Source organism: Brassica napus, chromosome C7 (assembly GCF_020379485.1).
Source record: "Brassica napus cultivar Da-Ae chromosome C7, Da-Ae, whole genome shotgun sequence".
Lineage (NCBI taxonomy): Eukaryota > Viridiplantae > Streptophyta > Magnoliopsida > Brassicales > Brassicaceae > Brassica > Brassica napus.
In genome coordinates, this window is record NC_063450.1 from 21,296,092 (window position 1) to 21,322,841 (window position 26,750).

At 36.6% G+C, this 26,750-nt stretch overlaps 5 protein-coding genes across 5 annotated transcripts; 3 read left to right on the forward strand and 2 right to left on the reverse strand.

The window, feature by feature from the left end:
- Positions 1-2,688: 2,688 nt before the first annotated feature.
- Positions 2,689-4,120, reverse strand: LOC111209611. Its single transcript, XM_022709621.2, has 2 exons — positions 3,912-4,120; positions 2,689-3,830 (listed from the first exon to the last, which is right to left on the reverse strand). Exons 1-2 carry the CDS (start codon positions 3,951-3,953, stop codon positions 2,814-2,816), a joined length of 1,059 nt encoding a protein of 352 aa, XP_022565342.1. The 5' UTR covers positions 3,954-4,120; the 3' UTR covers positions 2,689-2,813.
- A 326-nt stretch (positions 4,121-4,446) lies between these two features.
- LOC111209619 lies at positions 4,447-6,165 on the forward strand. The gene is made up of 3 exons (XM_022709635.2): positions 4,447-4,623; positions 4,767-5,518; positions 5,589-6,165. The coding sequence occupies exons 1-3, from the start codon at positions 4,567-4,569 to the stop codon at positions 5,899-5,901; spliced, it is 1,122 nt and encodes a 373-aa protein (XP_022565356.1). The 5' UTR covers positions 4,447-4,566; the 3' UTR covers positions 5,902-6,165.
- Positions 6,166-7,113: 948 nt separating this feature from the next.
- On the forward strand, positions 7,114-7,551 carry LOC111209379. The gene has a single exon (XM_022709236.1). It carries the CDS (start codon positions 7,114-7,116, stop codon positions 7,549-7,551), a length of 438 nt encoding a protein of 145 aa, XP_022564957.1.
- Positions 7,552-8,577: 1,026 nt separating this feature from the next.
- LOC106402835 (polyadenylate-binding protein 6-like) lies at positions 8,578-10,568 on the reverse strand. Its single transcript, XM_013843632.3, has 4 exons — positions 10,175-10,568; positions 9,251-9,641; positions 8,951-9,182; positions 8,578-8,857 (listed from the first exon to the last, which is right to left on the reverse strand). Exons 2-4 carry the CDS (start codon positions 9,400-9,402, stop codon positions 8,825-8,827), a joined length of 417 nt encoding a protein of 138 aa, XP_013699086.2. The 5' UTR covers positions 9,403-9,641; positions 10,175-10,568; the 3' UTR covers positions 8,578-8,824.
- Positions 10,569-19,195: 8,627 nt separating this feature from the next.
- On the forward strand, positions 19,196-22,094 carry LOC111209863 (O-fucosyltransferase 8). The gene is made up of 10 exons (XM_048763640.1): positions 19,196-19,292; positions 19,364-19,769; positions 19,856-19,933; positions 20,015-20,191; positions 20,280-20,368; positions 20,456-20,573; positions 20,655-20,798; positions 20,879-21,204; positions 21,288-21,528; positions 21,646-22,094. The coding sequence occupies exons 2-10, from the start codon at positions 19,398-19,400 to the stop codon at positions 21,949-21,951; spliced, it is 1,851 nt and encodes a 616-aa protein (XP_048619597.1). The 5' UTR covers positions 19,196-19,292; positions 19,364-19,397; the 3' UTR covers positions 21,952-22,094.
- The last annotated feature ends 4,656 nt before the right edge of the window (positions 22,095-26,750 follow it).

Genomic DNA, 26,750 nt, shown 5'->3' on the forward strand with positions numbered 1-26,750 from the left:
AGTAGTGGAAGGATGGGTGAACTATCGGGGAGTGATTCGCGATACCGTGTGAGTGAGGCTAAAGCACGGAAAAAGGTCACGTGGTGATTGTAGGGTCAGTAAACGAGACTTTCGGGCCTTGGAAAAATTAACGCACTGTTTGCCAGAAGAGATGGGGCCCACGGGCCGAGAGAGTGGATGTGGATGGCCATTAGACGTGGATGGTCGGGGCGTTACAAATGGTATCAGAGCTGGTTAGCCATCTCGGTTTCGACCCGAGAGGCGTCTTGAGACATGTCGTGGGACGCAACGAGGACGTTGCGTTCTTTGAGAGAGGTGAATTATAACATCTAGAGTTGTGATTGTGGAAAGGGTTAAGAGAATTGATTTGACTACCTATGTCACTAAAGTTGACTTACCTTTTTCGTTACACATCCGTTTAGAACTTCAGAGTTAAGCGTGTTTGAGCTAGAGTAGTAGAAGGATGAGTGACCTATCGGGAAGTGATTCGCGATACCATGTGAGTGAGGCTAAAACACATGAAAATGTCATGTGGTGACTGTATGGTCAGTAAACAAGACTTTCGGGCTTTGAAAAAATTAACACACCACTCGTTAGGCGGGATGGTGCCCACGGATCGAAAAAGCGGACGTGGATGGTCCATTAGCAGATGGTCGCGGCCTTACGTAAAAGTTAGCGTTTCATCATTCTGTTCAGTAACCTACCCAAAAACTTTTTTTTTTTTTTTCGTCGGTTTCACTTTGAATTGATATTTTGACTTTTTTTTTATTATGGTAGTTTGTTTAGCTTAAAAATATTCTCCTCTTTGCTTATACTAGGAAATTTTGTGCACCCGTAGTGTAGTGTGGATCCAAGGTTCTAAAACGCGGGCTAGGAGCCGATTATGAGCCAGAGTAGAGGCTCGGCACGGGTCAACCGCCACGCTTTTGCCAAATCGGCACAATTAATCGTATAACCGGTTAATACCGATTTAAACCACTTAAAACTGGCAGTTGTTGACAAATATTGGACCCATAGAATAGGCTAATTTGTCTAAGAAGTGCAGAGACGGTATCTATGTATTTATAAGAGATTTCATGACTTCTCCTTCTCTTAGTTTGGCGATGTGGGACAAACTAATGAGTAATTTTAAAAGTTTTTTCACAAATCGCATTTAATAAAAGAAATAAAATGACGAAATAATGAAGTTTTGAACCCGCAACCTCCAACATCGTTAAACCCATCACAAACCACTAGACTATGATGCATCGTTGTCTCATTTTCACTTATGTTAATATATATCCATATATTTATAATTAAAAAATACAAAAACTACTCTCCGAGTACTCTCCGATTAAACTCCGATTAGTTGACAACTCGCTAGGCGTAGACCGACCGCCCGACTCACGCCTAGCGCAATCTCGAACATGGGTGTGGATATATATATATAAAGTTGATCATAAATGGTACAGTAACATTACTATTTGATTATGGTATAGTTTGCACATTATATTAATTGGTGCATGAATAAACTGACAGGTTCTCTTTTCCAGGACCGTGAGTGGCTTCCTCCACCATTTAGTATCTTAGTTTCTTTATCACTTGCGATGAGCTATCTCGTCTTGTCTTTTGGTTATTACAGGGCATGTTCTCTACAACTAGTGAAGTCTTAGTAAATCTCCCTGTTCGAAACTACGCTGGGCGCTAGTCGGGCGGCAACCTCGGGCCTAGCGAGTTACCGAAAAATCGGGGATTAAGCGGGATATACGCAGGGCCTAGTTTTTAATATTTTTTATTTTATTTAATAATTAAAATTAAATATATAACTTAAATAACATTATAATGTGATAATTTATATACACTCAAATTTATATCAATAACTAACTTTAATAAAATCAATTTTAAAAAATATATATGTATATAAACAGGTCTAGACAATAAATAAGGAATTAATTAGAAATTAGTTTTTGTACTTTTATTATAAGTATATGCGTATATATATTGACATATGCGTAAAATGTCAAATAGTTGATGTCTCCAAGTGGTCAAGACCACTTCTATCACACGTGGGCAACCTGAGTTCGATACCCCATCTGTGCAAAATATTTATTTTCGCATTATAATGTTACACAAAAATGGAAGAGAAATACGACTATATATATGTCTTCTACATGAGATGTGTTTATTAAGATATCGGGCTTCAGTAAAGCCCAAAGATATCACTATTAAATAAAATTTTGGGCCGATTAGTTAGTTTGACGGGCCGATTAGTCTGTTTTTGGGCCGACTAATTGGTGTCCGATTTTATTGACCGATTTGGTCAAAATCGCAGCGGTAGTGGTCCGAGCAGCGACTAGGCATCCGCGTTTTTGAACAGGGGTAAATCTGTATCTCTGACAGCATACAAAACCAATTCACTTAACAATCTAAATAACTCGATTGACCGTTTAACCAATTTTTGTTTATTTTGATCACATTTGCAAATGGATGGAGATCTTGTCTCATTGGGTAAGCCGCTTGTTAGAACAATGCTCAATCATTAAAGAGCCATTCTGCATTCTGATATTCTCACCTGACGTATCTTCTATCTCATTGATGAATCGTATAAACTAAACCAACGCCAGCAGGTGCAATAACTAAACTCAGTCAGTACACAAACTTGGATCACTGGTAATAAAGAATGCATGTAAGCATTCACAAACAGAGACGGAGGGTTCTCTAACTCATTAAATATGCATATTACCACTACAGAGTAGTCAGTTTAACACACTACACAAACAGAGAGCAGAAAATAAAAGACTTATATCTTAGCTACCACATAGAAGATGAGAGAGCTAGACAGAAACAGGAGGAAGCCAGTGAGGAAGGATGGGTTGAACGTCATTCATTTCCAGATTCTCTTCAAAAGGACGAAGGCTTTTGGTGGGGAGATGGTAAACACCAAAGAAAGACTCCACAAGATAGATGGAGTTGGGGACTAGACCAGGGCACGAGCTAGCCTGGACGCAGAAAGGGTCAGTCTGCGAAATGAAGATGCACAAATCTCCAATGTCCTCGGTGTAATGCATGTTGAATGTTTCCCCGTCGGTCATCTCTTCCTCTCTAAACACCATGAACACAGGGTCTCTCTCCAGAGTGTCGTTAGCGTAGCATTTGACCAGAAAACGCTCACCAGAGGGAGACTCAACCCAGTGATCTGCCCTGGAACAAGAATCCAACAGCTCGTGCTCGGACTGTGACAGCCTGGGACGGTTGGTATAGACAAAATTACGGAAGCTAGGGGTGAAGTGGAGATCCCAGGAACACAAGTAGGTGCTGCCAGGAAGAGGCAAGTAGAACTTGCGGTCTCTGTTGGAGTACATGAGGTTGGATCTTTCCAAGAAGGGGAAAGGAGTAGCGATGTTAGTCCAACGCAAGTCACGGTTGGGTCTACAGAGACTGAGCTGTCTGCCCAAGAACTTGACAGCAAGGACCAAGTCCTGGTCATCATCACTAGGAAAAGAGGAGGACATGGCGACGTTGCAGAAGACGTCGGTTTGGCAAGAGGAGAGAGCAGTAAGGGGAGGCAGAGGAATGACCTTGGAAGAAGAAGAGAGTGGGTTCAAGTGGTCGGAGATGTACAAGGAACGGTCGGAAAAGCAAGAGAAGAACCCCCATCCATGAGAAGATTCGACGACCGTCGTGTCAGCGAGCTCTTGGGGAAGGGGTGTCTCAGGGACAGTGAGGTACTCTTCCTTGGCAGCATCGAACAAGAGAATGTCATCAGGGACATCTTTGTCTACCTTGACCATACTGCCAAGCCTCAGAAAAGGACCCGTTACCGAAGATGATGAGAACATACGAAAGCCCCTCTGCAGCACCAAACATAGATGGATTCAGTTCCACACAAACAAGAGAGACTAACAGAAAGAAAGAAAGAAAGCGAAGCTTACTAAAGGAGAGGCCTTGGAGAGCCTGGTAAGAACCTGAGACATTGTTCAAGCTTCAAAGTGAATTGGATTTCTCCGATTCAGGAAGACTCGCCGGAACCCTAAACCAGAAAAGACCAACGCTTCTTCGCTCTGCAGTTGACTTATTAATATTGTATGGACCGGACAACCGGTTGAACCTGTTGAATTGGACTTGTCTCTTTTTTCAAACGTTTTTTTTTTCCTTCTGTCACTTAAAGGAAACGAAATGATTTTTTTTTTTAAAAAAATTAATTATAGTATAACCTTTTGGATAAGACCAGACAACCGGTTGAACCTGTCCTGTCGGATTTTATTAGAAATTGTCTCTTTTCCAAACGTTTTTTTTCCTCCTGTCTCTTAAAAGGAAACGAAATGATTTTTTATTTTTCGAAATGATTTAAATTATGGTATAAGCTTTTGGATAAGACCAGACAACCGGTTGAACCTGTCCTGTCGGATTTTATTAGAAATAGACCGGTTGAACAAACTAAAACCTGGAAACCGATCGACTGGGTCAATTTGAAATTGAATAAAGACTCGTAAATTATCGTCTCTTTTTGTAACAACTGTAGAACCCTAGAATACAGTAAGACCCTAGAAGAGAGTAAGACCAAGATTTTTCCCATTTGTGAGAGCAATGTCTCGGTTTTTCTTCGGACTCGCCAAACTCTCTCCAGTCAGCAGCGATGTACTTGTAAGCTTCTCTTCTCTTGAACCTTAAATCTTGATTCCCTTCTCTTTTGAGTTCTGTCGGTAAATAAAGGACATGTTTTTAGAGAAAAAGAGTTTTGTTAACTTGAATTGGTGTTTGATCCATCTCTCTCTCTCTCTCTTCAGGCGCACAAAAGGAGGAGCTTTCGTTTGTTTTCATCCTCCCTAGCCACCACTACTCCGTACTTGTCCCTGGGCGATACGCTTAAGAAACACTCGCCGGATGATGGTACCGAAACAAGAGATGTTGTCTTCTTCGATCCGGTCAAGGAAGAGAGGCTTACCATCACTGACAAAACCTTTCCCCAAGAGCTCGTCCACTCGAGGCAGATCGGGAGTTCTCATGGATGGGGGATTTTCTCTAGAGATGGTGAGCGTTCTGTATGTATGAGCAACGTTTACCATCCCTTGTCTCCCAAATCAAACCCCGAGATTATCCCTCTGCCTTCTCTTACTGCTCTGCCAGATAACCAAACCGGAGTCGTCTGGAACGTGGCAATGTCTTCTTCTTCTCCTTCTGATGATGATGAAGACTGTGTGGTTGCTATCAAGTTCTTGGGCAATCAGCTCAGTCTCTGTCGTCCCAACCGTGACTTGCGTTGGACCAACGTTGAGACTTTGGGTATGTTGGAAACATCTAATCTCATGTATTCCAAGAGAGACCAACGATTCTATTTGCCTGCTCCTGGAGGCAACGAGTTGTACTCATGGGATCTCAACTTGGATAAGAAGAACTTTAGCCCTGAGTTACATCAGGTTGTGTTCCGCGACCTTCCTGAGCTGGCTGAGTCCGAGTGGGGTTTGCTGGATATGGTGTGTAGCAGGACGGAACACCTGGTCGAGTCTGCCTCCACTGGCGAGTGTTTTCTTGTCAAATGGTAAGTATATATATCACTCTTTCAAGTATTGACTGTTGTCTCATATATGTTTGCTTTGCTTTTTGTGCAGTTACGCACAGGGTTACCCTTGGTCTGAAAAATTCAAGTACATGATAAGGCGGTTCATGGTGTTCAGAGAGGAGGAGACGACACAAGGAAGATACATGTGCTACACAGAGGACATTGGAGATTTGTGCATATTCCTTTCAAAGAGCGAGGCTTTCTGCGTCCAGGCTACCTCCTGCCCCGGTCTCCAGCCTAACTCCATCTATTTCATTGGCAAAGGATTTGGTATTTACAGTCTCGCTGACAACAAGACAATCCGTTCTTTTAAAGTTCCTTCTTCCTCGGGACTTTACTGGCTTCCTCCATCTTGCATCTAGTGCATGCCCCTATGATGCGAACCAAATGGTCCGATCAGGATAACCGAATCGAACCGGAGGGTTAAGCAGATAGAAGTGGCGTTTCCTGATTTCGTTTTTAATGTTTCCTTGAATATAGGAGCTTGATCTCCATTTATCTAGTTATGCAATTATGTTTCCTAGGTTTTAGGATAGTTGAACGATCCACTACTATTTATCGTTTGTATCTCCATGTGAAGAGAATGAATATGAAGAGAAAAATTGCAGTAAAGTGTTCTTTAAGTCTTTGAGATCCATCATTATTGATGAGATAGTAATCACGTTAACATTGGCCAACGAACCGGACCTGGTTTGCAGTATCTCATTGTTCTTTTAATTATTTGTTTTAATTGAGTTAGTTGTTAATAATGGAGACTGATTCTTCCTGATGTTTAGGAACTTAATCTTCCCATTTTTCTCATTTCCTCGTTGTATAGGGATCATGATCCCATAATTGATTCTTGTAACTTTTATTTATTTAAATCAATGAAAACAACAAAAAGAGGTAGTCGAAACTATCCAAAAGAAAAGTGTGTGTTTTAAGTTTGTTCTTGAACAAATTCGCTTTGATTTGAAGAGAGACTTTAATTGGTATTAAATCACATGTTTCTAGATCAACAACAGTCAATAGATGATCCTATAACTGAGACCTATCACCCTACCTACCTACTTGTGTCATCTCTTCTAAATGATGTCTCTTTGTGTGTATCGTTTATCTATGGCACTCGTAAACTGCTATAAATTTTGTAATCCATATCACTTTGCTTTAAATTTTAACACGTTCCCACACGCTTTCAAGGTACGATTGCGCTTTGGCCTTTAAGTAGTTTTACATGTGTCGATGTTTTAGGTATATTAACATAGCCGTGTAAACTGGGTTAATTAAGAATAACTTATACTAACAGATCAGAACCAAATTGAATAAAAAATGTCAGATTTAAATGCCAAACCAAAATGAAAGTAATTGAACCCACAAGTCGTCTTCAGTTGATAAATTCGGTCATTGCTAGTATTAAAAATTTCTGGTCCTTTGCTTTCTGTCTCCCGCAGGTTTGCTTAGACGAAATCGATAGCTTATGCTCGGCTTTTCTCTGGAGTGGCTCACCTAATAGCCATAGTAAAGCGAAAGTAGCCTGGAGTGAAGTGTGTTTACCGAAATCGGAGGGAGGTTTAGGATCACGGCGGGTCTCCGACATGGCCAAGGTCTTTGCTTTGAAACTCATTTGGCGTCTTCACTCTAAGTCTGATTCTCTGTGGCCAATTTGGGTCCATAAGTATCTATTGAAGACCGAGGTATTCTGGGATGCTAGGGAAAGTGTTACAGGGTCTTGGGTCTGGTGGAAGTTGTTGAAGCTCCGGCCAGTGGCTAAATTTTTTCTCAAGTTGGCGATAAAGAATGGAGAATCGGTTAAGTTCTGGCTCGATATCTGGCACCCTATGGGGCATCTCATTGATGTCTATGGGGAAATAGGCACTAAGAAGCTTGGGATCTGTCGCAATGCCCGTGTTTGTGATGTTGTGGTCGGAACAGAGTGGAGATTCCGAAGCACTCGTGACCGCACACTCCAGGCCATCGTTTCACAGGTTAGGAGTTTTCCGTCACTATTACACCGGATGAAGAAGATGAAGTAATGTGGAAGCATGGTCAGGACGATTTCAGGGATAGTTTATCATCAAACAAAACTTGGAGTTTGATCTGTGATCCCAGAGAAAATGTTGCATGGCATCGTGTGATCTGGTTCCCACAGAGAGTTCCCAGGTTTGCGTTTTTTGCTTGGCTAGCAATAAAAGACAGGCTTTCTAAAGGGGCTCGTATGCGTAATTGGGGGCTGACGCAGCCTTGTTTATTCTGTGGAGAACCTGTGGAGACTCGAGATCATCTATATTTTGCATGTCCTTACACATATACAGTTTGGATAGAAGTCGTTGGTAACCTGTTTGGAGATGCACCTGACCCAGACTGGGAAACTACTTTGGAGAGAATCACAGCGCGGGCAACTAATCTTTTATCAGCCATTCTCTTGCGTCTGGCCTTCCAAGTAGCTATCTACTACATCTGGATTGAAAGGAACAATAGAAGGCATAACCACACAACGAAACCTGCAAGCCAACTTTGTAGAGAGATTGACAAAACAATCCGTAATAGGATCTTTTCTACCAAGTATTATGAGTCTCAGAAGCTGTATTGTATTATGCAATGTTCTCCACCCGGGGTGCGATTATCGATTGATTACTTTAGATTATATTGCTATTAGACAAAAAGATATAAAAACTGGTCTCTTTGTACATATTCTTTTTTGACTGATTAATGATTTAAGATTTCATCAAAAAAAAAATAAAATAAACCAGAACTACTATTAGTCTAAAGTACGTGTTCTATGATGAGCTAAAACATGAGATTTTTAATTTCTTACAGCTACACATTCTTAAAAGTTTGGGTTATCGAGATCCAAACTAGATTGAAAGTTATTGTAAATGTTAAAATAAAACTATTGTTAATACCAACAAATTTAATTTTAAGAGCATCCACAATGGTGAGGTTCACCAATGAATTCTTAGGAATATTTTAATAATTTTTTTTTTTTGATTTTTGTTTGAATAGTTAAGGATTCGAATCAAAATTGGTTGTCTCCAATGGTGTTCCCGAAGATGGAATCCTTAAGGAAAAAAAATTTTATTAATTTTTTTTTTAAATTGAAATTGAATTCTTTATTTTTGCCACTTTCATCACGCATCACTTTTGCTGAGACTATCTTCCCATAGCTTCCAAATATCTCTCGCAGCCTTGTTTCGTTGATTGCTTCACTCAAGTTCTTCACGTACAGATTAAACCAACCAACATTAAACTTGGCAACAAAATTGTCTTTGTGCTTCTGTTTCAGCATCTCCATCCTTTCACCTTTTCTCAAATCCCTTCCAACAAACAACTTCTTCGATCCTAATTACCAAAAGAATGTTCCAAAATCAGAAACTCTTGTCTAATAACAATCTACTAAGTACCAGCTAATTGCAGGCAAAGAAGTTAAGTTACCATGTGGTTTTCCATTGAGAGATGGCAGAAGTTGTCAAATCCGAAACCTCTCGATCTTCCCATACCATCCCTCATAACCACAACACTAGAGACCGTCCCACATTGAGAAAACATCGTATGGAGAAAATCCTCTGTAACACTCTCGAGCAGATTCTTCACATAAACGTTTGTGAACTCTTGATTCCCAGACATAGCAGCTCTTTCATCCCTGTTAATGAACTTAACCACAAACCTGATAAAGAAACACACCAATTAAAACATTCATCATCAACCTTCAGAAGTGAACACAGTTCAACTTACAGTTTCTTGCCATCAACCATAGAGCCTTGGGAGGCAAGACGAGCAGCAACAGCAGATTGCTCCGTAGCAAACTGAACAAAACCGAAGCCTTTACTTTGGCCATTCTCCTCAGCTACTTTGCAAGAAAGTATGACTCCGAAGGGACTAAACATCCGAATCAACACATAGATTGAGTTTGTTTTTTGTACCGGTGATGGCGGAATCGAAGTTGACGTAAGCGTAACGCAGTGATTTGCCGGTGACGGAGTCGCGGCAGAGATGAGCGGAGACGACGGGGACAGTCAAGGACAGTAAGCTCGTCGACAGTTAGAGAAAGCTCTTCCTTCAGGCAAAGCCAATATACCTTGAACAGATATTCCCAACTGAGCTTGTCATCAAAATCCACTTTAACCTGCAAAACAAGGAACACAATTATGACAAGCACACATTATGATGACTAGTTATAAGATTTTCTCCCAAAATCACTTCACTTTCTTAGAGAACTAAATACAAGATTTTCTTCCTAAAGAAGGATGTAACTCTTTTCCTTCGGTTTCACCAGATTACTTAAAAACAAACCCAACATACCCTACTGCTCTTGCAAGAGCTTATTAAATACAAAACCATGACTCACAATTTTGGAAAACTAATCATTCCCTTAGTCTCTCGAAATATATGACTCTAATCAATCAACCCAAAATCTCTACAATTCCATAAATTTTAGCCTGTGGCTGATTGTTATGGCATTGCCTATTGTGCCGATAGTGCCATGTGCGGTGCATGGCAACACTACGCCTGATTTTATCAGTTTGAAGAAATCCCTGGTTTCTTTATAAAGAGCCATCAAAAGAGATGAAAGGCGAAACAAATATCCCTGGCATGAGCAAAGTTTGCAGCAAAGCACTGAATGGAAACTATATACAGTATTGTGAAGGAATGTCTTACCGCTTCATTATCTCCGTCGGAGATCCAGAAACCTACGCAGTGCCCATCAACAAAGAGAGATATTTGATTTACTCCCAAATTGAAAAAGTTGAGGGTTTTGGAAGAAATAAAGAAGAGACGAAATCGAATCTGTCAATCGGAGAGATACAGAAGGGAGAGGATAATCAGAGAGAGTCTCCGGCTGAGATCGGCGGCCTCGGTGGAAAACGAAAAGAAAGGAAGAAGGAGAAGGAAAGAGTGCACGACGTTGCCACGTCACTAAGGACTCAGTCCTTAAACACCTTATTTACGGACCGCTCCTTACTGATCTCAGCCTTGTTAATATTTTTTTATTGAGATCATCCTAGGTTAATGCGCTAAGGATTCATGAAATCTCCGCGTTGCGGATGCTCTAAGATTCTTAGATGGTACAACGTCCATATGTTTGATTATTGGAGGAACCCTTCTTGATTTCACAAGTGTGGGGCCTTACATGTGTCACAATAAGCCGATCTCGAAAATTAGAATGTCTCTTCACACATTTTCAATGTAATTCCACACAGATTCTTTGTAAAAAAGAGAACAAAAAACTTGTATATTAACATGTCTCAATGTTTTAGATGTATTAACATAACCTTATATACCGGATTAATAAAGATAAACTAACAAATCAAAACCGAACTGCACTTGAGTAAACAAAAAAATAATGTCTGATTTGAATTCTAAACCAAAAGAAAATTAATTGAACCAAAAATGGACCGTTAGATTCACTTGAATTTAAACCAAACCAGTTTAGGCTCCACCGAACTAATCATCTTCCTCACTATCGTCTGCAAATTTCTTCATTTGTTTGTTATCCTCCAAAAGGTACAAGAAACACACATATACTATTTTGCATTAGCATATTCAAAAATCCAATGCTATGTTGTTCCTTATTTTCTTTTGTATTTCACAGATCAGATCTTGCAAAAGGAGTTGGACACTTTGACATACATAGTTTGTACGTATCCTCTTCGAACTAAGGCCTAAGAAGAACATCATGTCTTTCATTCTCTGTCATGGCCTCTTGAAACGTTCGCTCTGGAGAGATGCACTTGTAAGCTACTTTACTATATTTCTTTCGGTTGATATTCCTTAGCAGAGCTTTTTTTTCATCACGCTACTGTCTTTCTAATTAGTATTCTGCCATTCCTAATCAAATACATCGATCCTTCTCTTCTTCCATGCCATACACGTCTCCCTACCACATCCTCGGCCCTGATGAGGAGTCTGGAACTCTCGGCTTTTCAATCTATGTTACTCAACTTTATGCAATAAAAAAAGAAAGTGTTGTCTGAGTTGTTTGAACCAAGGAGAATAATCGGAGCAGCTCATGGGTGGGCGGCCCCGTTAAAGAACGGGGTCTTTGTCTCTCCGAGATGATCTAAATCTATACACATTGGACCCAAACCCAAAACAGATCTCAATGCCTCCTCTTGTACATTTGCCTGGCTGCCAGACTCAAGTGGTTACTAATGTGTCCATGTCCTCTTCTTCTCCATGACAATTGTATTGTGGCGGTCAAGTTCTCAGGACCTTAACTGAGCCTATGCAGACCTGTTCATGGCTCCAGCTCGACCTCATATAAATAATTTAAAATTAAGATAAAATAATTTTGTAAGCCATGATAGATAATTTTATAAATGTTTTAATTTTTTTATAAATGACTTATAAGACATATATGGATATTAAAAGATATTAATAATTATTATAATTATTTATATACATATATAATGTTTTATATATGAATATGAAATCATTATTTCGATTTCTATAAATTGTGTTCTACTAATTATTTTATACAGTATATAAATATATAAAAATTGATCAAACATTTTTACACTTTCTATAATTTTTACAATTAGTTACGATAAATTATTATTTGATCATTTAGACTATTTGGTAAGTGACATTAATTAGTTCCAGACTTACTTTTTATTTTAGATATAATTAAAATACTTAAGAATTGACTATCTTTCAACCAATTAAATTATAACAATTTTTTTCTAATTCTCTTTATGATTGACACCTAAGCTTAAGTCAATGAAGCGACTTTTGATTTAATATATAGGAGGATACGTTTAAAGAACCATTTGTAAAAGTAATCAGTGGTTGTTAGTTACTTTACATCTTTACTCTTTATTATGTTGTTTATCCGGGTTTACTACGTAAATCGCTGTGCCAATTTCACCTGCATATTTGTTTTCAAAAACAATTTACAATTACATTATATACAATAAAAAAATTAGAATTAGTGAAACTATATGTTCAGTAAGTATTAAAAAAAATTATAAAACACATTTTTGTGAATGAAAATTGAAAGATGGTTTCTCCCACCTTGTGGTTCACCAGCTTTTTGAACACTCTCCATTCAAACACTTCATGTTGCGTTTTCATAAGTTACCTAATTATGAGATAACTTGATAATTCATTAAGATTTAACTAATTTATTTTTACAATTTAATTGTTTTTTTGGGTAAATGATGGGGAAACATGAAAATTCTCATCTCTGAGATTCACAACACATAAATGATCTATTTACAAAATTACATTTTATAATATATGTTAAAATGCTAATAGTATAAAATAAACAATCATGAATATGATAATTAACAATTATGATAGTCGAGCTATATCTATATAATATATGATTATATTTAAATAATGGAACTTACAATCGCTCGAAATATGGAATGTTTTTTTTCAAAAAAATAATCTCGAATGGTTATTCAAATAAACCATAACTACTGTTAGTCTAAAGTAACTGTTCTATGATGAGCTAAAACATGAGATTGTTCTGTTCTTACAGCCACACATTCTTAAAAGTTTGGGTTATCAAGATCCATACTAGATTCAAAGTTATAGTAAGTTTTAAAACAAAATTATTGTTAACACCAACAAATTCAATTTTGAGATTATTAGATGGTACAATGTCCATATGTTTGACTAATGGAGGAACCTTTTTTTTTATTTCACAAGTGTGAGGCCTTACATGTGTTACAACAAGCCGATCTCAAAAATTGGAATGTCTCTTCACACATTTTCATTGTAATTCCACACAGTTTTTCGTATAAAAGAGAACAAAAACTTGTATATTAACATGTCTCACTGTTTTAGATGTATTAACATAACCTTATAAACCGGATTAATAAATATAAACTAACAAATAAAAACCGAACAGCAGTTGATTAAACAAAACATAATTTCCGATTTGAATTCTAAACCAAAAGAAAATTAATTGAACCAAAAATTGGACTGGTTAGATTCACTTGGACTTAAACCAAACCAGTTTAGGCTCCACCAAACTCATCATCTTCCTCGCTATCGTACAAATTTTTTCATTTGTGTGTTATGCTCCAAAAAGGGTACAAGAAACGCACATATACTATTTCTTCTTCATTTTTCTATTTATGAACCTCATTTCAACCCTTCTTCATCTCAACTTGCTTGCTCCTTGTGGCAACTTGTTGTACTCGTGAGATCTTCACTTTGAGCTGAACCAAAGCCCTCTTTTACATAAATTGATGTTACTAGGTTGCCTTCCTGACTTGAGTTGGGAGCATGTGGATTCGTGTGATAGCAGCAGCCACTTGGATTGAAACATGTTTGGGTCATGTACCCACTTGGAGATGAATCACTAGGTGGAGTCAGCCTCTAGTAACCAACGTTTTCTTGTCCAATGGTATTGTGTATATATACACACTTTATCTCTCTTTTAAAAGGCAATCACTGAGATGTTGCTTAGGTCCACAAATCGCCTTTGCATCCCGGCTAGCTCACGCTCATGTCTCAAGCCTAACTCAATCTACTTTGCAGGCCATGGCATTGGGATTTACAATCTCGAAGATGCCGCATTCCATCACTTTCATGTTCCCACTTCTTTCCAAGATGGTGACTGGGTTTCCTCCACCATTTAGTATTTAGTTTCCAGTCAAAGGTTAAATGATAAGTCTATATGCAACTTTAGTTAGATGATGATGTTTAAATGCCTTTTAGTAATTTTGCCATCTATATCAACAACTTGTGATGAGGAGCTACCTCTCCCTTTTTGTCTTTTGCTTCTACAACATATGTTTTTGCTATGATCGTGTAAAGTCTCCTCTTATTTGCATGAATACATTTGAACCTAAACATCCAAGACTTGGAACACTTTGTTTCGTCTTTAACAAGGTAACACTCTGTACTAGTGACAATAATGTGGGGTCTCACATGTGTCACAACAAGCGGATCTTGAGAATTGATATGTCTCTTCACACATTTTCAATCTATTTCTACTTTCTTCATAAAAAGAGAGTACAAAAACCTTGTATATCAACATGTCTCGCTGTTTTAAATGTATTTACATAATATTATAACCGGATTAATAAAGATAAACTAACAGATCAAAACCAACTGAACTTGATTAAACAAAAAATAACGCCTGACTTGAATTCTTAAACCAAAATAAAATTAATTAATCTCACAAATTGGACTGATTAGATTCATTTGGACTTAAACAAAACTGTTTAGACCCCACCGAACTCATCATCTTCCTTACTATCGTTGCTTTGCAACTTTTTCCATTTGTGTTATGCTCCAAAAACCGTACAAGAAACACACAGATACTATTTTGCATTAGAAAATTCAAAAATTCAAAATCATGCCTCTCTTCTGTCTTCACTTTTCTCTTTATAAACCGTATTTCATCCCATGCTTCATCTCCACGCCAATTCTCATTTCCTTCATTTCTCTGTCACTCTCACAAACGAAAATGAACCAACCAAGAAAACTCCACTCATTCAAATCATCAACAGTGGATAACATATGCGGCATACTCAGATGACGAAGGCGGCAACCATTTAGGAGCATGCTGCTACTGTGGGTGCTATGAAGGCAAAGAAAGGATCCAATGGTGTGGAGAACATGCAGTGGAGTTCTACTAATAATGGTGTCGATAAAATATCATGTTATCTAGAAAAAAATAGAGAGAAATTTGGTTACACTATTTTATCCGATAGAATGTTATTAATCATCTAATATGATTATATAAAATATATAAAAACTATTTTGGTCAAACACAAAAGAAAGACCTGAATAAGAAAAAAGAACTTGTATACTCTTATTATGTTTTTACTACTTGATTGTTTACCTAAAAATAACACGTTTAAAATAATCGTTTGTGAAAAATAATCAGTTGTTAGTTACTTTACGTCTTTACCCTTTATTATGTTGTTCATCCGGCTGTGCCAATTTCACCAGTAAATTTGACTTCCCCTACATGTAAATGTGTAATGTGAACTGACTAATTATATTTTAATCATCCTTCTCTGACGTGTTAAGAAATTTATAATATATAGTTTGAGATTCCAAATGAAAAACGTGAAACAAATTGAATTATACAAAGGCACAAGTCGTAACCATATACGTCAATATCTATTTATATACAAGTTTACATTCTCTCTCTCACACACACAATCATCACCCGCCAAGCTCCTAGATTCTTGACAGCTCGAGAGATGGAAATAACCGAGAGCTCAGAAAAATAATTTTAACCAAAACCAAAATTCCAAAACCGAAGGAAATGTGTTGGAGGCACGGAGAACCAGAGGAGGATCACGGAGGAGCAGAGGAAGAAGAAGTGAGAGTGTGTCTGACTTAGAAGCTGAGGAGACGAAAAGGTTTATGGATTTAGGTTTTGTTTTTACCGAAGACGACTTGAATTCGAAGTTGCCGGAGATTCTTCCCGGGTTGCGGACATTTCTCCACCGGGAAGAACATGAAGGATAAGGGTAAGACAAAGTCGTCGGTTACAAGACCTTATTTGTCGGAGGCATGGGAGTTTCAAAGTGATAAGTGGATTGAAAGAGCAGAGAAAGATTCAATGGGTTTAGATTTGAGAATGGCTATGTTATGTGGTGAAATGAACATGAAGGATAGTCTTAAACGGTGGGCTCGTTCTGTAGCTTCTAATCTCAGATGAGATCCAATCTTGTTTTTTACTAGTTCTACACTAATAGTCTTTGGTAGTATCTATATTACTGTTATCTTTGCTTGTGTGTGTAGAGAAACTTGGAGATTAGTATGTGTCTAATGCAAAAAGACTTGATCTGACTTCTCCTTCTCTCGTAATCTCACTTGTTTGGAAAAGAAGAAAAAAACACAACTCTGTCTAGAGATCAACTTTTGAACTAGATCATTGTCTCTTACCCGGAATCTTTTGTCTTTACAGTTGCAAACGACAACATTCAAACAAAAACAAAACGATTCTCGTGCGCCAGGAATCGAAACAGGGTCTAACATACGATTTGTAATATATTTATCTATCTATCTATATATATAAAGTAGTCTTTTCTCTCTTCTTATGACATGTGGAATGAGAGTTTGTTGACATGTGTCCTTTTTTTTTGTCTTTTTACATTTTAGATCCTTCTTCTTTTATACTATTGCAATTTGGTTCATTATTTTCTAATTATGCACTATCTAATCCTTCTCACACTAACTATCATCATTTGAAGTTTGATAATCTATTTTATTGTTCAAAAAATTGCAAAACGAATAAAGAAATAAGTAAAAAATATAAATGTATTTTAATATTTAATTTATTCACTGCTAAAAATAACATAAACTTTCGATATTTTATTATTTTTTACTATTTTCTATTATTTCATTTACAACTATATATTTATCTTAATATTAACCAAACTAAAGCAAAACACATAATCTAAACATAAAACCTCCATAATCATAGAGAAAAAAATACCAAAGTAACACTAACTCAATAAAGGTTCAGAGCTCAAAGGCGATCAAGAACGAAAATTAACTTACCCCACTTTATCATTGAGTGTCTTGGCCAAAACAATCAAAAGTCAGAAAAATGAAGAAAGATAATCTTGAGATAAAGCAATCGCTCGAACACAAAGGAGCGTGATCAAAGACCAATGCAAAGAACCAAGAAAGCGGGTTAGAGGAAAAATAATCAACAGAAAGCTAAAATCACCACGAAGCAGGAAGAGACATACATAACGAACGATAAGGACAACCACCAGCTAAGAGGTAAGAATCACCTCACAAACTAAACAAGCACAAACAAGACGTCTATGCATGTGAAGAACCACAAAACTCTGGATAGAAGGGACCAAAGCTTCAAGAGACTAATACCACACACTTATACTAAGGGAGGCAAGGGAAGAAGAGAACAACCTGAGTGAGGGAGAACGGAAGCCAACCCCCGAGAAACCAGAGCCCAGACTTGAGACCAGAAACAATCTTCCAAATCTACAGAGCATATTCGGAGGAGAACACTATCCAAATCTGGAGTGACAAACATGGCGAAAGGGAGAGTCACAGAGATGCAAGCAGCCATGAAAGTTGCAACGAGATGGGGGAACATAGATGGAAGGGTAGACAAAACGAAATCATTCAATCGCGGAGCCGTCCTCGAGCTATAGAAGTCAGATCACCAAAAACCATATCTTGAAAAATAAGACGAGAAGGGATTATCGATGGTAAGCCAACGACGAGGAGAACAACTTCAAAGACGACTAAACTCTGACCCAATCCAAGGAGATGCAGTTCCTAACATGAGCCGAAATCTAAGGAAAAAGAGGAGAAAAAGGTGAGGAAAAACAAGAGGACATATGTGAGTCTTTTTCGGTGATGGCGAGAATCACAACATAACGAAAAAGTAAACGAAATGCATAGATGGTGACGGCTCAATGTAAAAATATAGCGAGAGAGCACAAAACATCTTTAAAAGGTAATGTTCAAATAATTAGAAAAAGTATTAATTTTTACCCTGAACTATTAGCCTTAAATTCAACAAATGCCTAAATATAAAATTATTGAAATTCAATATGCATTACATCACAAACTCACTCCACCACTAATAAGGTACTATTCTACCCACACCAACACACTATTAAAAAAACAAACACATAATATGTTAGCATATCACCTATTACTACATAACATAATAAAAATATGAAATAATGTTCTTAGCAAATAAAGACGATCACATAATTAGCTAGCTTTATCATCCGAAAAATAATAATTAACAACAATAAAACAATATTCCGCGCGAAGCGCGTACATGCCCCTAGTATATTATAAACTTAACAAAATTGATCTTGTTACATATACTACTAAAGTGTGTTTATATTTTGAGAATTAAGTTAAACATATTTAAGGTGAATCAATTTAAGGATAAATGATCTATGTGGATATGATTTTTGATATCACATGAGTGAAGACAGAGATTATAAATAAGTCACTAAACAAGTTTTCAGAGACCCAAAAAAATAGTATGAACCATTGGACAAGAATGAGGCTTATGGACCGAAGTAGGTGTGGATGTCCACTAATAATAGTGGTCGGAAGATTAAACCCAGTCTCTCGCATGTGGGTCTTTGAATGGCTGGTCCTAAGCAAGGTTTGATGAAACATTCGCCTAGTACCTTTAAAATTTTTGAAGAAAATTACATAGACATAAACCTCCAAAATTTTGTTGAAATCTTTATTAAATCGCTTACTGTCTAAAAAAATCTCAAGGCCAGCCCCCGTCTCTCACTCTCGGATGTCAAGACACAATCGAATGTTGATTGTTCACACAAATATATTAGTTGTTTTAAACAAATAGTTAATAAGGAAGGCTTGTATCACAAGTCGTTATCGGGCCCATGCAAAATACCAACAAACCTAAACAAAAGGGGTTAAAAATATAAAGAAAATATAATACATGGGCAATTTCTTTAGATTCATGAATGATTTATTTACTTTTAGAGTTTTAGGTATTATCTAAGGTTTTAGACACGCAAAAAAGGAAAATGATTCGGTCATGGAGAGTGGCAACGACGGAGGAACAAGAAAGCAGAAGAACAGAAGCTTTCTGTTCTTGGTACGATTTGTTGACATGTAGCTATCTCCATACCCAATCTTCTTCTTCAAGGCTTACGTCGTGGCTCTTCTCATCTCAATCCACATTTATTTATGTTTTCCTTTTATCTTTGCCTTGCGTTTTACTCTTCCTAACAACAAAAAATTCATACATTCCTCACCAACTTTGCTAGCTTCACTTAGAATTATTATGTTCTGTTTTGAATTTCTCCAGAACTTTTTCCACCAGGTTTCAATCTCTATTGGTGGAATCTCTGGCTCTACTTAGTCTTAACCTAGCTCTCTTCCTGATTATTTCAGCTACTTGGTTTTATGAAATTTGAGAGATAGATCAATGGGGAAACAAGGATCACCGAGAAGTCCTCGGCCCGAACCGACAGATAAACAAGAGAAAACCGGGAGAAGAAGTTTGGATTCTTTAACAGGAAATGATCTCTTTATTGGTAGAAGAATATTTGGAAGTGAAGTAACCAAGGCTCATCATGGATCTAAACATGATCAAAGCTATGGCAGTAGCAACAAGTTTGGTTACTCTTGGAAGAAGCAACACTCATGGCTTCGTAGGAACTTCAAGTCGATTCTTCTGATGATCTCCGTCACCAGTTTCATATTCTTTATGGATTCCATTATGGTTTCGATCTTTCATTCGGATAGAAGCACCGTGGTACAGAACATTTCAAGGTTGAGCAATGTCACTCTACATAAGGTTTGTAACAAATGTTTTTACTAATACTTCTCCATTGTTAATTTGTTATTTCTTCTTATTGTTATATTTCTATGTATGTAAATAAGAATGGATCATCTCAAGATGCTTCACCGGTGCAAATGTATAGCCGTTTACTAAACTTAGCTTCAAATTCTCTTGCAAAGGTTAGTGAAAAACGTATAAGATAATGTTTTTGTGTGTGATTTTTAATCGTTAGTAATCTTTGTTTTCCATTGTGCTACAAGAACGTATTCAAACCTGATGCACCAAACTTCCGGGAGGTAAGAACTTCAAAGTCATCACAGTGGAAGCCTTGTGCTGATAATAACAATAAAACTGTGGCATTAGAGAGGTCTAGAGAAATGAACAATGGTTACATTACGGTTAGTGCAAATGGTGGCCTTAATCAACAGCGTGTTGCTGTAAGTATATACCAAACCAATTGATAACGATAGTTGATTCATCAAGAAACTACTAGATATGTATAATAATTGTGTTGGTTTCTTACAGATCTGTAACGCTGTTGCGGTTGCTGCTCTTCTTAACGCGACTCTAGTTCTTCCTCGGTTTCTTTACAGCAATGTCTGGAAAGATCCTAGGTACTTTAACCTCCTCAAGACTTTGTGTTCTTATAACTGAATTCTTGTTTTATTGATTCTCATTTGAATTTTTTTTCTAAAATGCAGCCAGTTTGGTGACATATACCAGGAGGAACGTTTCATTGAGTATCTGAAAGATGAGGTGCATGTAGTCAGGGATCTTCCTCAACATCTAAAATCTATTGATAACAAAAATCTCAGCTTGGTGGGCTCCTCTTACTCTTTTTATATCAAGCTTGATTATTGGAGTTGAGAAAATGATAATGTTTTGTTTATTTCTTCACAGGTTACTGATGCTGAGCTCGTAAAAGAGGCAAAGCCAGTGGACTACATCGAACACGTTCTTCCTTTGTTAAAGAAGTATGGAATGGTTCATCTCTTTGGATACGGGAACCGCCTCGGTTTTGATCCGTTGCCTTTTGATGTTCAGGTACAAGTATATATACAAAAGGATGCATAAGTAGAGCATTTAACTTGGTTCTTGGAAGTGATATGTGTTGTCTTCTACAGAGATTACGATGTAAGTGCAACTTTCACGCGCTAAAATTCGCTCCCAAGATTCAAGAAGCAGGATCTCTGTTGGTGAAACGGATAAGAAGATTTGAAACAAAGCGTAGCAGGCTTGATGAAGCATTACTTGGTGAATCCATGGCTAAAGATTCCTCTACAGGAGATCAAGAACCATTGAAGTATCTAGCTTTACATCTAAGGTTTGAAGAGGACATGGTTGCTTACTCTCTGTGTGATTTTGGAGGAGGAGAAACGGAGCGTAAAGAGCTTCAAGCGTACCGAGAAGATCATTTCCCTCTTCTCCTCAAACGTTTGGAGAAATCAAAGTACAAAAACTTCCCACTTAGGTGTCCTTTAAAAGGAATCAAGTGTCTTGACTTTTCTGAGTTTTCTCTATGTGTCTTCTCAGGTCTGTTTCTCCAGAAGAGTTGAGGGAAAGAGGAAAGTGTCCACTAACACCAGAGGAAGCAACTCTGGTACTTGCTGGTCTTGGATTCAAAAGAGGGACATATATATACTTAGCTGGTTCACAAATCTATGGAGGTTCTTCTCGTATGCTTCCTTTAACTACTCTTTACCCGAATCTCGTCACTAAAGAAACTCTCCTTACACCACAAGAACTTGCACCATTCAAGAACTTCCCTTCTCAGGTAAACAAATTCTGAGCTGAGGCATATAAACCGAACTGTATACCTTTAATTTTTGAAGGGTCTTTCGCGGTTCTTGCTTAAGTTCTCATTACAATATTTTGAACTCGGTTTTTGTAGCTAGCTGCACTAGATTTCATAGCATGTGCAGCTTCAGATGTGTTTGCAATGACTGATTCTGGGAGTCAATTATCGTCCTTGGTGTCTGGATTTAGAATATATTATGGCAACGGTCATGCACCAACATTGAGGCCTAACAAGAAGAGGCTTGCAGCGATCTTATCAGACAGTGAAACAATAAAGTGGAAGAGTTTTGAAAATCGTGTGAGGAAGATGGTAGAGGAAGGTTACAAAGTTAGTGTTAGGCCTTATGGACGCAGTATCTATAGACAACCGAAATGCCCCGAGTGTATGTGTAAGTTTTGATACTTGCGCTAGTCCAAAATAGAATGAAGACACTGTATCGATACTAAGTTTGTAACATGTGAATAACTAAGTATGCCAGAATACCCCAGTAGTAATCCCACTTTAAACATTTGAATCTGACTAAATACCTTATCCCATTTGGATTTCTTGTTTGGTCTACCATTACGAGCAGCATTTCAGTTGGTATGGATGGCAATCCACTAGTAGCTAAAGCTGGAACACCTGAGATTTGTCAAAATCCTATAATCCATCAAATCGTACCCCTATAAACCCACAAACATCAAATTTGGTTTAAACAGAATCTGTTCGACAAATTACAAAATTCAATCGAACCGGCAAATGTTTCGATCTATGTTTTCGAACGGAGAAAAAATATATCAAGAAATCGGGCATAAATCTAACCAATTAGATTAAACCATCCTTACCCATAACTTGTCTTCTTCTTTTTTGAACAACACACCTATCACTTATCTAACAACTAACTAAAAATAATGTCACCCAGGTTAACTAAAAATAATTTTGACTAGAAGTATGATATCCAAAATGAAGTTGATTAAGCCAACGAAAATACCGGTTTAGAGTTTTTTGTGGTTAACATGTAAGATGCCATGCATGATGAAGATATCAAATCATATTACAATATACGAAGTTTTTTTTTACTTCTTTTCCTAATTAGGGTCCACTACGTCCTAAAGTAACTTTAAATTGAGTCAATGCGGTAAATATCCCAAATAGGGGTTCAAATTAGTGAATTACCTTGACGTGAAATAACTGGGTCACCTAATACTTTTTTGGTATTGTATTACCAAAAATGCTCCTTTTAAATCTGACACATGAATTGCTGCGTGGTCTGAGACAACAGTTGGAGACGATTTCGTGCAGAGGTTTCTCATCCACACGTTTACTCTAGGTATTGAGACGTAAGCTTAAAATCTGAGATAATAAAAATCTTTCACTTTTGAGGTTTTAAGCTTGAAATCGGATTGTACATGATTTATTTGCAAGTTTCAGACATAAATATGAAGGAAAACACAAGAAAAATTGATGAAATCAGTGAATGTAAGGATATGACAGCTCTGAAACTTTTTCTGCGTAACCCTAAAATATTTGGGGTAACCCTAAAATATTTGGGAAAGAAGAGGATAAAATTACGAATATTCCATTAATAACAAATATGGTATATAGTTGGTTAGTCGTTAAGTTTCATGTTACTGAGAAACATTGATCGGTAACGACCATTAATACCGTTAACAGTGACTTAATTGCTACATGAAGAATGAATAATAAGCAAATTGTCTAAATAAAATATACATCTAATTGTTAGTAAGAAGTTACTAAGTGGTTAACAAATACATTAGTTAATATATGTCTTAGCTGGTAATTATGTTCTTACCGACCAATTAAACTTAAACATGTTAGGTAATGAACATCTTAACGGCTAAGTATGAACTTAAACTCATTAGGTAATGTACATCTTAGCGGATAAGTATATACATGTTAGGTAATGAACGTCTTAGCGGCTAAGTACTAACCAACAAAAAATATTAACAGTTAACATTATAATTAGTAGCGAAAGATACGAGATACATCATACATGGTACAAGAAACTTTTTTATCATTAGACAGCGAAAAATTAAGTTAGGAATTAAAAATATCATGGTGTAATCGATAACAAATCTATACTATTAAAGCAGAATCCTTCTTAAGATTATGCCCCTGAACTTTTCAATTAATTACAAAACTTTCCATTACCTTTTTCAATTGTTTTAAATGGTTTTCAGAAATTGAAAGCCCAACAATTAGAAAAGTAGCATATTTCTGTCCAACTAAACAAAACAGCCCAATAATTTAAATAATATATCCATCGTTTTTAAGTCCATTTCGCGTATGTTTACTAACCCATCCATATTTGTTTGTGTTCTAACCCTATACCCTAAAACTCTATTCAAACCCTAATTCTATTCAAACCCTAATTTTATTCAAACCATATTAACACCGTCAAAAACTCGTTGTCCAAAAAACTATACCAAATATTTTGGAGTTCATAAATGCCTATGTCTTATTTAAAATTTTCTTATATGAAATTGCCGAAATGTATTAAATATTATCTTTCAATAATATTAATTATACTATTATAGTATATGGTTAGCATATTTCGAAATCATTATTTTCAATGTTATTGACCTTTTAAACAATCAATAATATTTAAATATTTATATTTACCAAATTTGGTATATAAATATAAATATAAAATATAATAAATAGAAACTCATTAATTTTCGGATTCAAATCAAATAAATTCCAAGAATATTTTCTATAACATCCATTTTCGTAATTGCTACATACAATAAATTCAAAAGATAATATATAGAAAGAAGATTTTCCGATGTAACTAAATTAACTTGATGAACATGCAGAGAATGTAATCTGTTTGACATGGTAACTGAATTTTCCGAATACTAATCTTAAAAGATAGAGATATTCGATAATAAAGAGAAGATCCTCCAACTTATTTGTTATTATTTGCTATATTATTTATACCTTAAATAAATAGATATGTAAATAAAATAATTTTCTAAATATTTCTCCCATTGTATTATATTGGTGATTCACAGTATGATAATTTTTTATTTTACCTCAATTATTTGAAATGATTTAAAACAGAAATGTAACCAGAACCAAAAAAATCGAAAATTTTATATATCCATACCACACAAAATATCAAAATATTCAATCACTTTAACCAAAACTCAACTTCATATATAACCAAAATTGTTTATATATTTCTAAACCAAAAACCACAACCAAACTGAAATCAAAAACCAATAAAAACAAATTAGAGTCAAAACGAAAACCGAAAATGTTTATGGCGAAACAAATTAGTTAACAAACAGCCATATCAATAAATTTGTCAACAAATATACTCCCGCACTTTCAAAGCGCGGATCAAAATCTAGTTGTATGTTAAAGGAGAATTTAATTTGATGGAGAAATATGAAAGGAAAAAAAAAGATAAGAAAAGAGAGAAGAATAAATCACAACAAAAAAAAAACAGAGAAATCAAAGGAGAGAAGGACGTGTCACCCAAAGGATAAAAAGATGCTTTATATGGCACATGCGGAAGCTAATATGTAGGCTATTATAGTATGCTAAGTGCATAATAGGAATGAAAATGAGTTTTGAATGTGATGGATAGATAGTGAATTAGTGTTTGGTTTAGGTGTATCCAGACCAATTACTCCTTTAAATTCTCTAATTTTAGATTCTTACACATATGTAAATAAATAATATTTAGTTTTTAAGTGTGTATATAAAAGACTCCACAAGATATCCATCATCTTCTTCCTCAATATTTGCTTAATATTTTCTCTGCAAATTTCTCCAAACGTGTTATACTCCAAAAAATCATACGAAAACTACACAAATCTTATTTTTTCCATTAGAAAATTCAAAAATCCTAAATCGTGTCTCTCTTTCTTCTTCATATTTTTCTTTATAAAACCTATTCAATACTTCTTCACCTCCACACCATTTCTCATTTTTTCTGACTTTTCTCTATTAAACGAAAATGAAACCATCCAAGAAAACTCCAATTATTCAAATCACGAAAGCCATCAAGGAGACCATAAATTGCGGGGCTACTCCGACGACGAAAAATATAATGAAGGTTCAGGAGCATGCTTCTACTATGGGTGCTATGAAGGCACATAAACGAGCTGATGATGTGAAGGCAGAGAGGTGTAATTCAACTGACATTGGTGTCGACAAGAAACCTCCGACTTCCTTGTCCAACATGAGGAGAACCTTTGGGGTCATAAGAAAGTCAGACATGCGTATGGCTCTAAGAACCAAATGGACTGAGAATAATAAAACCATGGAGAAATATCATGGTAATGTGAAAATCCCTGCTTCCTTGAATGATTGGACGAAAGAGAAGAAGACGAAGTGAAGAAGAAGAAGAAGTGAATAATCTAGATGTAGACGAACAAGTGAATGGTTTTATTTGTGTTTTCTAAGCTAGCATATGCTTTTTTATAATAATGTGTTGTTTTAGTTTTATTTTAATGAGGGAAGACGACCTATTTGCACACCAGAACTATTGTATAATAATAAATATACACAATATTTCAACCTCGTCGTAATTTCACACCACATAAGTATTACAACCCTCTTCCACACGCAATGAACGTTCGAAACTCGTTTTCACACAAACCGAGATTTGGATTGGTTTTAATGGTTATAACATGAACCGATAGTAAACCAGTTCATATCGGTTGGTACTGGTACAACCAGACCCATATAAAGATCCGACTAAGGATCAATTTAAACCCGACCCGAAACCTTCTAAAAACCCCTAAAATCGATTTCCCTTTCGTTTTTTAGAACCCTAAACTCTAAAAGTTTAGAGAAGAGATTTCTTTTTCCAAACCCACAAAGTATGAGCAATGAATCTGGAAATTCGAGTGGAGTCTCTAGCGCTCGAGCAAGAGGTCGTGCTATTGGTTTCTGCAAAACAGAGAGACACTGAGTCAATACCAAACAGAGACAGAGACAGAACAATAACGACATAGACAAAGAGAGAGATAGATAGAGAGAGAGAGAGAGAGAGAGAGAGAGAGAGAGAGAGAGAGAGAGAGAGAGAGAGAGAGAGAGAGAGAGAGAGAGAGAGAGAGAGAGAGAGAGAAAATTGTCAAACACTTACCTGAATGGAGCTAAGCAGAAGATCAACGGCGTTCTTGGCGAGAGAGACAAAGGATTTAGGTTTTTAGGGTTTCTAATTTTCTTAAGTCTGGTCTTGG

Coding starts and splice junctions, on each gene's coding strand:
- LOC111209611 (XM_022709621.2), bottom strand. CDS start 3,953: ATGTCTCAGGTTCTTACCAGGCTCTCCAAGGCCTCTCCTTTA. Junction 3,831..3,911: donor TCTCCAAGGCCTCTCCTTTA/GTAAGCTTCGCT, acceptor TTGGTGCTGCAG/AGGGGCTTTCGTATGTTCTC.
- LOC111209619 (XM_022709635.2), top strand. CDS start 4,567: ATGTCTCGGTTTTTCTTCGGACTCGCCAAACTCTCTCCAGTCAGCAGC. Junction 4,624..4,766: donor CAGTCAGCAGCGATGTACTT/GTAAGCTTCTCT, acceptor CTCTCTCTTCAG/GCGCACAAAAGGAGGAGCTT. Junction 5,519..5,588: donor GAGTGTTTTCTTGTCAAATG/GTAAGTATATAT, acceptor CTTTTTGTGCAG/TTACGCACAGGGTTACCCTT.
- LOC111209379 (XM_022709236.1), top strand. CDS start 7,114: ATGGCCAAGGTCTTTGCTTTGAAACTCATTTGGCGTCTTCACTCTAAG.
- LOC106402835 (XM_013843632.3), bottom strand. CDS start 9,402: ATGTTTAGTCCCTTCGGAGTCATACTTTCTTGCAAAGTAGCTGAGGAG. Junction 9,183..9,250: donor ATGGTTGATGGCAAGAAACT/GTAAGTTGAACT, acceptor TTTCTTTATCAG/GTTTGTGGTTAAGTTCATTA. Junction 8,858..8,950: donor TCTCAATGGAAAACCACATG/GTAACTTAACTT, acceptor TTTGGTAATTAG/GATCGAAGAAGTTGTTTGTT.
- LOC111209863 (XM_048763640.1), top strand. CDS start 19,398: ATGGGGAAACAAGGATCACCGAGAAGTCCTCGGCCCGAACCGACAGAT. Junction 20,192..20,279: donor TTAATCAACAGCGTGTTGCT/GTAAGTATATAC, acceptor GGTTTCTTACAG/ATCTGTAACGCTGTTGCGGT. Junction 20,574..20,654: donor ATAACAAAAATCTCAGCTTG/GTGGGCTCCTCT, acceptor ATTTCTTCACAG/GTTACTGATGCTGAGCTCGT.